The following is a 12,700-nucleotide window of genomic DNA, read 5'->3' on the forward strand; positions in this document are numbered from 1 at the left end:
CATTAAATTATTTACGTCATTTGTGAGCCGTAGCCTACTTTTAGCATCGGTGTAGGAGCGTGGGAATCAAAACCAGAGGGCCGCGCAGCATCCTGCAGTCTTTCTCCAAGTGTTTGAAATATTCAGAGCGGCAGGACGCTGGATTGTTGTTTCTTTTCTCGGACAATATTTGGAAGTGAATTGAATGAGAGCTGAGAAAAAAAAAATGTCATACTGGAAGTTTGATAATCTTGTCCTCTTTTTAATACAAAACTTCTGAAAGCACGGATCTGAAATCAATCTCAGCTTCTTCTGATCTACAAAGTCAGAGAGCTCTGAAGTTCAGACAGTTTAAAGTTTTCAGTCTGGTCGTCACGTCTTCAGATTATGAATTTAAAGGCTGATTATTTTACCTGAATATTACATCCGTAGAACTTGTAGCACAGAAACAAAGAAATGCAGATACTTCGCCTTCCCTTTGGACGATCTTTAGAAAACACACTTATGAAATTTAACTAAAAACAGAACTTGATCTTTCAGCTTTTTTCTTTTTCTGCTCCGCTACATGTTAGAGGCAAATGTTTAACCTGATAACTTTGCAGTTTGCATGCTGCAAACTAAATACAATTAATTTAAATAATTTATCCCGTCATCAAATAAAACAACTCAGTAAAATGGTGAGTATTTCATCCATGGAAAAACATTTTTACATCTCTATTTTAAAACATTAGACCACTGTATTTAAGTTACAGCATGGTGAAAACAAAAACAAGAAAATGTACCTTAAACTGTGACCCTTTAATATCAGAGACTCTAAGCCTTTTACTATTTGCATGTGTGACGTTCACTTTTACCAGCTGTGATTTAACATAATATCTTTACGTTTACTCCAGTATGATTTTTGGGAACTTTTAGCATCGCTAGCTGCCGCTGTGATGAGCTCGCAGCCTCCTGAGCACTGCAGAGTCCGTTAGCTTTAGCGAAAATTAGCTGATTTAGCCTTGTTTTGTTTTCCTAAGTGACTAAAATGTTAAACTTATTCATTTACAGGTAAAAACTATGGAAACACATAAAGCTGGCCTTATTTAGTCTCAGCTAACTTTAGCTTGCTGCGGCTTTCTCACCAGCTAGCTTTAGCATGATACAGTCTAACCCTGTTGCTTTAGCTGTTTAGCTGATTAGGCTGCTTGTAAAGAGTCTGTTTCTATAATGATATATGAAAGTTTCTGCTTCACGCAATTTATATTAAAATTCAAATATGAAGTTGCTGCAATTTTCCTATTATGAACATAATGCTACATTAACTTAAATTTGACCTCTACTCATGTAAAACAGACGTTACAAACTCCAAATTAATTAGAAATAAATTATAAGTAATGTAAATAATAAAAATTTAAGTTAAGTGCTGTCTTTAAATAGTTCTCTCTTGATATCAGACATCATTTATAAACTGGTAAACTTACAGATAATTTAACTTTAGCTTGAAGTTATTTTGCTGTTAACAATGAAAAGGTTTATAAATGATTCATAAAGCAGCTGTGAAGGGTTATAATCATCAGCCATCCAAATAATATTTATAGATATATTAACAATTGACAAGGTTTTCTAATATCAATTGTAACTTTACAATAAACAATCGCTTACAAAATGGTTTATAAAGCATTTTGTTGTGTGTTAACAGTGAAACATCTATTAACTAAAGTTTGACTGACTATAAATTTACCATCATCTTTTTGACGCAGCCCTGTTTTGCTGATGTTTGTGAAACCACTTTTTACATCACTTCTGCTAAAAAAAAAAAGTCCAAATCATAACAGTAAAAAACTGAAAACAGAAAAAGAAACTTAAAACTAACAAAAAAAAAAACAAAACTCATTGCCGTTTTATAACAGATCTTATTTTTTATTGAGGAGAGTCAAGTTGGGCTTTCCATTTTTAGAAAATAAACCAATGACAATATTACAAATAATGAAATTGTTACATCATTCACAGGGTTACAGTCAATATACATTTATACAGAAATACAGGATCTCCCACATCAGTCACAGTGGTCTGAACCGGCACTGGTCTATAATGTGGGCTTTTAAAGGACCAGAGTTGTGGGAGGGGAGGGGAGGACACGTGAAGATCCCCCGTCTGTAACAACCAACAGCCAGAGTGGTGGGAGGGAGGAGGGAGGGAGGGAGGCGACAGAGGGGAACACAGGTGCTGTGAGACGCCGGCTCCCTCTGAGCAGCAGCCAGCGTTCGTCCATCGGCGGCCTGCTGAAGCGTCCTGCTGCAACATTCACAGACTTATCTGCACCTGAAAAACTCCCAACGAGCTACATGTCGAGCACGGCGGCAGTAGAGGGCGCTCCGGTGCCTCCTGCTGCATCCGTCCAAACAGGAGCCATTTTCTGAGGCAGACCTCTCACTCTGACCACGCTGTGGCTGGGCGGCGTTCAAACGCAGCCCAGCGGGTCCAGCCTGGCACGGCCCGTGTTTATGCACACTATCATGTAACAGTAACACTGAGACTTTAACGTTTTTTGTTTTTTTTTTAGTTTTTTTCCCCCCCCTCCATCCTTCAAAAATTGGCACGCGGTGAGGGCAGGTCTGAGTGTTTTTTCATTATTTTTTTTTTTTACTTATTCGCTTCACAGATGTAAGAGGAGAAAAAGTACAGCGATGTGTTGCTGAAAAAAGCGGCAGCGGGCCAAAACGTTGGTGTGAAACCATCATGAGAGTCACGACCACGCTGCGCTGACTTCGATTTCCAGAGGGAAACTGTTAAAAGTCCTTTTTTTTTTTTTTTTTTTCAACCGGAGAAGCCGGAGTCTGCGTGCATGGATGGCATATTTTTGGTGCTGTAAAAACTTCACCATAAAAGTACATCTGCAAAGTGGGAAGTGAAGGGTAGGAAACAACTGCTTCGGAAGGAGAAAATGAGCGAGTGAATCATCTGTATATACAAATCTGGAGTTGGAAAAATAAAACAAACCAGTGGGTTTAACTTCACCAGTGAGCCGATGTTCAGACTGCCCCCTTTTGTTCTGAGAGAAATCTTTACGGTAATGGACAATAATCTCACTTAAATGAAATATTCATTTAATTTCAGAGAGGTGATAAAAGAATAATCATCACATAAAATATCTGTCAGAAGTATGCCCTCCATAAAAAAAAAAAAAAAACTGCACCGGATGAATTAGTAACTTGGTTTCCATACATTTTTCAGAAGTCTAGAATTCTGGAGATCAGGGCATTTTTTTTTTTTTTTTCACAGCTTGTGAGCTCTGGTGTGAAAGAAAAGAAAAAAAAACAGCCGGCCTGCTGTTGAATCAGAATCACTTGAAAACACTTGACGTAAGTGTGTCAATTTCTTCTGGTACTTGCAAGACACATAAATACTTCTCCAAGTGCTTTCAGACACTTTACGTTCAATCGGAAAAGGTTTTTGGGAAAACACCAAACTAATCCTTTCCGAAAAGGAGCTCAACAACAAGTATTCCTGGCAGTATGCAACAAAAACTCAACTTCAGCACTATTTTATGTCTAGCAGTAAGTATTTCTTTAAGGTAGTCGCTTCAAGCAAAGTTCAAGGATAATTGCTTGATTAATAACTCAAAGTCTTGGCAGGATCTGTGGGCAAGCACCCGAATGAGCTTTAATGGAGCCCGGAGCAGAAACTCAGCAGCCTTCTGTATACTTTAGATTAATTTCTTTCTGAACAACATTAAGTGTTTTTCCTGACGACGGAATAGTTGCCGTACCATGAGAAGATGTACAGCCTCCGAGCATAAAACTGATGAGCTGTTAAGTACTGAGAAATGGAAAAGGAAGACGGTCTAAAGCTCGGTTTTAAAAAGCAAACTGCACGTTGGCATCGGTGGCATTTAGGTCACAGCATCACTTCTCGTTCGCCTCTCAGCTCTGACTAACAGCTCATGATTCTCCTCCTCCAGTTTCATGTTATAAAAGCTTCCAGGGAAAATATGCCTTCCGATGTGTTGAACTGCGGATGAAAATAACCGAGGAGAGGATTACGTAGCAGAAAGAGAATCAGAATCCCTCGACTCCCGCCTTTGAATTATCAGGACAGCCAGAGATAATGAAAGGTAGACCGGCGGGGGCTTTGGTGCTAAAGCTGTCTGTAGTGACACCGCCGGAAAAACTCGGGTCAGGTCTGGAGGATCGTTGTCCGGGTCCGACGGAATCTTTTTTTTTTCACACGCAGTCAGAGACATGCAGCATCAGGACAAGACATCAGACAACTGCACCACTGATGAGTGTCAGCTCTCCCGCTGCTGTTGGTGCTTTTGAACTCGCCGAGACGAAACCAGACAACTGCAGAAAGCCGACTGTGTGGAGATCAGTGGGAGCGGCAGACAGGTGGCTGACAGGCATGTGTGTGATCAAGGGGAGAGAGAGGGAATCAGCACCCGGACAGAGCGGCTGTGATCGGGGTGCGGCCGTCCCGCTGCGACCGGACACATCGTACCGATGGCTCACAGCTGGACGTCCATGTCTGGCTGTCAGGTCTCGAAGCGGAGCCCAGCAGGAACCCCGCGCTGCTGATATCGTTTACTGGATGTGTACATAAACCAGCGACTCACTAGGGAATCGCTGCATCGCTACCAGCTCCGTGTTTCCTCCCCCCACACGCACCTTTACGCCAGTTCACAGGTGACAACACAAAACGGATGACTGACAGCTGTGTACTCATGAGACAGCATTGTTCACAGGAAACCGTACAAGAAATGCATACACTGTCTGCAAAATAAAAATCAGGGCTGCTTATCTACATCTTTGTGCACCAACATGATTCATGTTTCAAAATAAACATCTTCTAAGCATTGATGGAAGATCCAGAGTGTTTGTTGGAGTCAAACAGTCGACTCAGTGCAGGAAAAAAAAAAAAAAAAAGAGAAACTAAAAGTGATCATAATAACAAGTCAATAATATCCATACAGAAATTGCAAAAATATACCACGTTGCATTCTTCGTTTTCTTTTTTTTTCACTCAACAAACGCCTGATTGTAAAGTCTGTGTGTGTAAAATAACCGAGTGTGGTATCAAAACTGTAATACTTTAAACATAAAAGAAAAATGTCTCTTCAAAAGCAAAACTGGAAGAAGAAGAAGCAGAAGAAGAAGAAGAGGAAACATTGAGTATAATGCAGCCACATTATAATCTGTAAAGTGTGTCAAATCCAAGCTCTTACCAAACAGAGTTCTAGTAATTGCAGCAAATCAAAGCACTGTGAAATTAACCACTCACTCAGCATGCGATCAAACACGAGTCCCGACGGGAGCCACGGCTTCTTTGTGCATGTGGTGTGCACGTGCGACATGTGCACATATGCACGGAGATGAACAATGTGACGGAGGATGCTGTATCAGGACGTACCGTGTGTGTGTGTGTGTGTGTGTGTGTGTGGATGTAAACAGTAGAACCTGTTTCTTTTCATGTGAATCTATAGAGGAAAGTTTTTAACAAGCTATTATTTTTTTCTTTTTTTTTCACAGAATAAGAAAAGAAAACCGAAGTTGAATCCTCCGTGCGGCCGGTCAGTCTTTCTGCTCCTGAACTGATCGGTCACAACTGTTGCGGCAGGTCTAGTGCATCTGATATGTACAGTACAGGATCATGACTGGGGGGTGCAAAAACGAGGTTGGGGGGGGGGAGAAGAGTTCTATTTGGCAAGCTGTGAGTATTTCACTGTGAAAAAAAATAATAAACAAACTCGTCATTTTTGCCTAAAGTGAGAGGAAGCATGGTGAGACGGAATCTTCATCACAAAATTTCACACAATATAGAAAAATTACTTGCAATGAGAAAAAATGTTTTTGTTTTTTTTTTTTCTTTTTCTCGAGCGTCGATTTCACTCGGTGAGTTGTCAGTCTGAACGAATGCATTTTTGACATCAGTCTATGCCAAAACTTGTCCATTTCATGGTTTGTTTTTTTTTTAGATGTATTTTCTCTCCTGGGGAAACAGCTGGGAGCACGTCAGGTCCATCAGGCTCCTCTGCAGTTTGCCTTTCAGAGGCCCACAGAGAATTCTGTGTTTCCTCATGATGTCCAAAAATTAACAATGGCAAAGACAATATCCACACTGTGTTGAGGATGGGCTCGTCTCCTCAACTCTTCCTTTGTTTCCTTTATTTTTGTTTTGCCCTTTTAAAGGGTAGCTTTCCTACTCAGTTCGTCTAGCGTACAACCTTATATCATCTATAAATTTAGATAAACTCCTTGCCTTTTCTTCAGTTTTTCATTTTTTTTTCTTTAAAAAATTCTTTACAAAATTATCAGAACAAACAAAACCAAAAAAATAAAATAAAATAAAATGTTCAACATCAAATGAAAATTGGTGGAAGATTGAAAAAACGTGTTGCTGGTCACTTCTAACCTCCCGTGTTTCTAGCTCCAAAGGTGGGTCGGCTGCGGGCCCTCAGACGCCCCTCTGACCGCACTGACTTTTTTTTTTTTGTTTTGTTTTCCACGACTCTCCACAGCTGATCCCAGGGATGGAGGGAGAGTCAGGGTGAGGGGATGAGAGGAGGAGAGAGGGAAGTGGAGAGGGGAACGGGGGGGATGAATGGTAGTCCGGCGGGAAGACCAGACACACTGTAACGCGAAAAAAAACCATCCACTCCATCCTCGACACCCAGAGCCCTGCATCCCAACCGCCTTTTTTATTCCCCCTCTGCTCCGCTCGGCAGGGTCAAACCTCCACCGACTGGATCTGGTTCATCTGCGCCCGCATCATCTGGACGCTGTTCAGGATCTTCTTTTGATGGCCTGCTAACGTCACACCAACCCTCAGGATGTCCCTGTGAGGAGAGACACACGCAGATGTCAGACCACAGACTATAAACAGTTCTTCCCCTCCATCTCGCTCTCTGTCTCTCCATCTAATTATCTTCTACTCTGCCAACTTATCAGCAGCCGTATCAACTATCAAAATTACATATTAGTTCAGAGTATCAGAAACCTCCTTCTCTGCAGTATTGATACACAATTAATAGCTGCACATTTCATCATATCACTCTCTCCTCTCTGCGGTAGGGAGCTGAGACACACACACACACACACACACACACACACACACACACATCAGTGTTTCCGACCAGCAGCTCGCCGCGCCAAAGCATGACAAAATCTTTTTAAAAAGAATATCTTTAAACCTTTGATTTCCAACTAAAATGTGTGAGACAGTACAAGTAGCAAACTCTTCTCAGGAATAACTCGCTGATGTCGCAGAGGTTGTGTGCGTCAAGTCGAGAGAGACAGCGAGAAAATGAAAAGAAAACAAGAGCATGTGTGAGACGGTTTTACAGCCGCGTCACAGAGATGAACGCAGCAGCGCTCGGTGTGTACATTAGAGGCGGCGGTATGTCTCTATGAATAATTGATACGACTCCTCGTGACCCAGTCCAAGCTGTGACTGTCCTTGCAAGCTGCTGATTACAGTATACGTGGCTAGCCAGGGAGTTAGCTGCTACTTCGACCCTGGTACATTTAAAGGGGCTCTACATAACGGTTTGTGGTAATTCAAATCACTGTATTATCATTATTGGCCATGTGTGAGCAGATGGTAGTGTTGCGTGAAAAATTAGACCTTCCACGTGTCTCTTGGTTGCCGCTACAAGTCTGTGGATGATTTTGTGGAGGCTGTTTAATGCCGCTGGACTCTGGATTTCTTTGTGAAGGACTGGGGTTAGATTTTCCGTGACACACTAAAGAATGTGACTTTACGTACGTTCTCTGGGGGCTCATCTCTGTGCCTCCCTCCACTCCGCTAACAGAGAGCAACTGTGGCTAACGTCAGTTTAGAAATGGAGCCTGCTAACATAAACCAACGGCTTCCGGCACATCACAGAAGTTCCACAGAGCCCCTTTAAGGTGGACTGACCTTTAAGGTGGACCAGCTATTCTTATGTGAGTGACAAACAAACAACTTTCCTGGTGGGAATCCTGCACATTGTTTTCGAAAATCCTGATCTAAAGAGTCCAAAAATAAGTGTGATATTTAAAGTTCAATACAGTCATTTTGCTGTAACGGTTATTCCCCCAAGTATCGAATATCGATATTTTTCAAGGTATTGTATCAAAGTTAGTAATGATAACAACCAATCTACACACTCTGATACAGTAGGTGGTGGAATGCACCTTTACAGTGTGTGATCTGTGAGTAAACACAGAGAAGAAGAAGAAGAAGAAGGAGGAGGACGAACAATGCAATATTTATTCCACACAGGTTCTATCAATCTATCTATCTATCTATCTATCTATCTATCTATCTATCTATCTAGACCATATGTCCAAAAATATCGACAACATAAAATAACAAGGTAACATCTGGAGCTCTGACGAGGAGGCTGACAGAAAAACAGCTGGGAAAAAAGAAAACGTGACGACTGCAAACTGAGATGACAGTGAAGTAACAGGCGTGAAACTCAGTCATATAGCGGAGAAGCAGCTGCGTTGTTCATCTCTCTTTGAGGCCAGAAAGCGTATATAATCATAGAAAAATGTTTGGATGCCACTTCAGTGTTTGTTTATTTATTTTTTTTCTGTGACTGACAGTTGTGGTTAAACCCCACCCATCTCCTGCCACCATAACAAATGACTGCAGATTCACAACATCTCATTGCACTCAAGTCTTTTGTAGACGCACATCAATCATCTCGGGGTCATGCGCCAGAAAAAAAATAAAAAAAAGCCAAAACAAACAGAAAGTTACACCTCGTAAGAAGGGAGTGGCATCGGCTCCAAACATAACTTCCTCAAAGAGTTCTTTATCCACGGTAAAATAATAAAATTCCTCGTGTCTGATTCTGAATCTCAACAGCAATCACACTTATTGGATTACACATTACCATCTGTTTTGTTGAAAGAATTGAAGCTCAACATCTTTGTGGGCTAATCTCTGGCTCGTGATACTGGAATGACTTCTACTGGTTTCTCTAACGGGGGCATTTTTGACATAATGAATGATTTTTCTAATACTTCATCCCATAACCCAAAGTAACGATGTTTCCTCTCAGCCCTTAAACTGAGGTCATGGCGAGGCCCACTAACACATGGCAGAGAATAAAGGGAACTGTTATGGCTTCGAGCTATTGTGCCCACTGTTCAGCTTTGTAACTGCAGTATTACGATCTGCTAATTACACACAGCGCAGCTTGTGTCTTTTATAACGGGCCAGAGGCAAAGTCTGGTGCTCATTCGGGTTTTGGGGATATACGAGACTCAGCAGACCCGCCTCATGAGATCGTTTTCCTCCTGCTTATCGGGACCAGAACAGCAGGAATCATCAGTACTCACTCCATGGTCATCTGGGACACCACATCAAACGTAGAAAAGTCAGCATTGGCGAAATTGTCTTTGTACTGTCCCATCTTGATGGCATCCAGCCACTCGTCCACAGTGCTGAAACTGGAGAAATCTGGGATGCTGCGGTCCAGGAGAGGGAGATGAACACTGAGGGGGACACAAGAAGGAGGCGTTAGAAATAATGATAATACAAAGTGGCACGTCTGACATCACAGCCAGCCCAGACCACCTGCGTGTGATTCAAACATGAATTATTACATTACATTTTCAAAAGGCGAGACAGAATTGAGAGAATCCCACTGGCCTTATCCGTGAACCAACATTTTCCAAACTGATTCCTCATAAAGTGTGTTTTCCAAATGAAGTGATAGGCTTCAGGGAGCCAATATATCCACTCAGTGTCTGTGGAAAATCTGGCCCTCGGTCCCGCGCTCCACCACAAATGAAAGTACAGACAGGGATAATGGAAATCAGTAAACCCTGGCTCTCGAAGGAAACTAACACCCAGAGCAAAACGCTTCAAAATGTTTTGTTTTGAAAATTGCACAACTGCTTCAGTCCAGGTTTCGCCCAAAGCGTTCGTGGGAAGGATCTGATCTATCAAACCAAAAGGCTTTAATTTACATAACCGCTCGGCGCCAGGAGAAACAAGAGACACAGTGTGCGGGAAAAAAGTGAGCCACGCTGCGGATGGCACTGCAGCAGTGGTATGAATTTCCTGTTCGGAAGAGGAACGCCGATCAGATGCATAATATTGTTCTACATGCACATCCACATCAATGTGAACTGATGCTCAAACCAAAGGCCTGTGTTGTGGGCAGCTTATAGAGACGAGATAAAACACACATGCCCCTAGAGGGAACACATTTAAAGCCACACCATATGTTATGACTATGACTGTTACTGGCAGACAATGGGAACACAAGTAAATCGCATAAAACAAATTGAATTTAAATCAGCAGCCTTCCTGCCACTCACCCTGAAGATAACGGGGTCATGGCCTTCAACGTGTTGGGATTGCGGATCATCTTGTCGAGGTTGTTGACGATCTGACTGAACTTGGGCCGGTTGTTGCGGTCCTTCTGCCAGCAGTCCAACATGAGCTGGTGGAGCGCGCTGGGGCAGTCCATAGGTGGGGGCAGCCGGTAGTCCTGCTCTATGGCATTGATGACCTGCAGGGGGAGACACAGATCTCTAAGGGTTCCTATAAGGCTCTACAAAATGGAGATCGAATGACGGAGAGGAGACACAGTACACCGTACTGAGGTAAAATCAGCAATACAGCAGAGTGAAATACTGCAGGAGTCCTGTACTCAAATTTCTTCTTGAGGCATTTGCGACTAAATACGCTTAAAGAATCATGCTTTAAAATGGCCTTTGTGACTGATATATTTTCATATTTCACGTGTGTCAGAAGCTTTTCAGTGTTGATGCTGATTACAGTTAGGTCGTCCGAGCAGCTGTGTTGCTCCAAAGTGTCACAAGACAAATGGAAGGAGCTGGAAGATGGTAACCAAGTTCCATTTATTTGGACTTTTTGCCAAACTTTGGCTTTTATCCGAGACATATTGAACCATTTTATTTTATTCACATCAAGCCATGTCAGAAATGTTGAGGGTTTTGGTGGACTGGCTAACCATAAATATCTGAAACATTAACAGGCCCCAGAGAGTTACGACTTCGTTTTTTAAGGGTTTTAAAAACCAAAAAGATTGGAGATGACTAATTTAATCTTTAAATCTAACAAAACAGTGTTTTAAAATGCTGATCATATTTCATATGTAAAATCATAGTCTGAAAAGTCCCTTTTAATACTGTACCATTTAATACTCACTATCCTACAGCTGTCAGTCAAATGGAGCAGAGAAAATAAAAAACAGAGAAATTCGAAGTAGCAGAAAATGGAAAGTTTCCAGTGAGGTTTAGGTACCTGAAACTAACAATTACTTTCTAGATTGCAAATTTTTGGAGTGTGGAGGCTGATGATGTTATCGATATTAGGAAATAAAAAAATTCAACACAGTCCTGAACACAATTTGCTTTTTTAATGTTTAACAAACTTTGTTGTCTAGACTGACATCAGTGCACTGAAAAAATAAACTTGAGGAATTTTTAAATTATTAATTACCTTAATTCTGCATTATATTCCTGTAAAAAGTCAACACGTATCAGACAACATACGGTAAATACTGATACAGATATAACGGCTGATTTATTGGTCGGGTTCTAATTTTATCAAATTATCATCTCCAGCTTATTGTCTAAATTAACTGCTCCTATTGCTTGGTCTAAAAATATCAGAAAAATGTATCCCATGTAAATGTACTTTTAATGTTTTTACAGTCCAAATTCCAGAGTTATTCATTTGGTATGATATTAAAACAGAAATAAACCAGTATCTGCATGTCTAAGAGGATGAAAATGGTAATTTCTGCCATTTTTACATGAAAAATAACATAAGCGATTCATCAAAATTGAAAATAGTTGGGAATTCTTTTTCTGTTGACTGACGAATAGATTAGTCGACTAATCGTTGCAGCACATAAACAACTTTCTCTCCACCGTGACACCTACATGTATATCCTACATTCTCTCAGGTTATATGAGCCCTGCTGTACTACCTTTGATGTTTATGGATAATAACTTTATTTTAAGTGTCATTCACAACAGTCACGTCAGATATGCAGGAATAATTTGGACTCCTGATGATCAAGAGCGTCGGTGCCTCTCACTCTGTGGTGAAAACAACTGTTGGAGTCATTACTGCATGTTACTGCCTATGAGTCAAAAGTATTAAATGACAGTCACAGTATTACTTAAACATATATTCATATTAATGTATAAATACATACGTGTGCACACATCAGCCCATTGGTTCTTCATGTGAAGAGTTGTTAAACACCAGTTAGGTCATTAAGAACATAAACTTTATTCCACCAACTTCACTTCCTGCCAGCAGTGACCTCATCTCTGCCTCCAGAAACTATTTAATGCTCTCTCTGTCTCTGTGAAGCCGCATTAAAGCCGTGTGCGACTTGGCCGGTGATGCTGTTGGTCAGTGGGGGCAGGCAGAGGTGGTGCACGGTTAACAGAGCGCGACAACCTGGAGGACACTTGTGACGAGGACGCACAGTCCCCTGCTCATTATCAGAGCCATTAAAGGAGCTCCATTCAAACCCAGATTAATCTCATTCATGAGACCTCCAAACGAGGACCCCGATGGAGCAGAAACACTATCTGGTGCTGCTAATAAGATAACCGTTGAGGTCCTCAGTCCCTCTTAGCACATTAGTGTTCTCACTTTCAATTTGAAACTATTTTCATTATCTCTCTCCCCATAATTTGCTCTCTCCTCCGCTACCCAGAGGGAGATAGGAAATGGAGGCTCCAGTCAAGAGCAG

The 12,700-nt window shown here is 41.5% G+C and overlaps 1 protein-coding gene across 7 annotated transcripts in view; it reads right to left on the reverse strand.

Annotated features, from left to right (window-relative positions):
• Window positions 1–5,399: 5,399 nt before the first annotated feature.
• ephb2b (eph receptor B2b) overlaps window positions 5,400–12,700 on the reverse strand; it is a 129,744-nt gene continuing 122,443 nt past the window's right edge. For all 7 annotated transcript variants that reach the window (XM_037101258.1, XM_037101256.1, XM_037101257.1 and 4 more), the window contains 3 exons: window positions 10,278–10,471; window positions 9,291–9,446; window positions 5,400–6,793 (listed from right to left, as the gene is read on the reverse strand). In XM_037101258.1, the coding sequence (XP_036957153.1) occupies window positions 6,685–6,793; window positions 9,291–9,446; window positions 10,278–10,471 (459 nt within the window). In that variant the 3' untranslated portion in view covers window positions 5,400–6,684. The remainder of the gene's footprint in view (window positions 6,794–9,290; window positions 9,447–10,277; window positions 10,472–12,700) is intronic.

This window comes from Acanthopagrus latus, chromosome 6 (genome assembly GCF_904848185.1).
Source record: "Acanthopagrus latus isolate v.2019 chromosome 6, fAcaLat1.1, whole genome shotgun sequence".
Taxonomy (NCBI): domain Eukaryota; kingdom Metazoa; phylum Chordata; class Actinopteri; order Spariformes; family Sparidae; genus Acanthopagrus; species Acanthopagrus latus.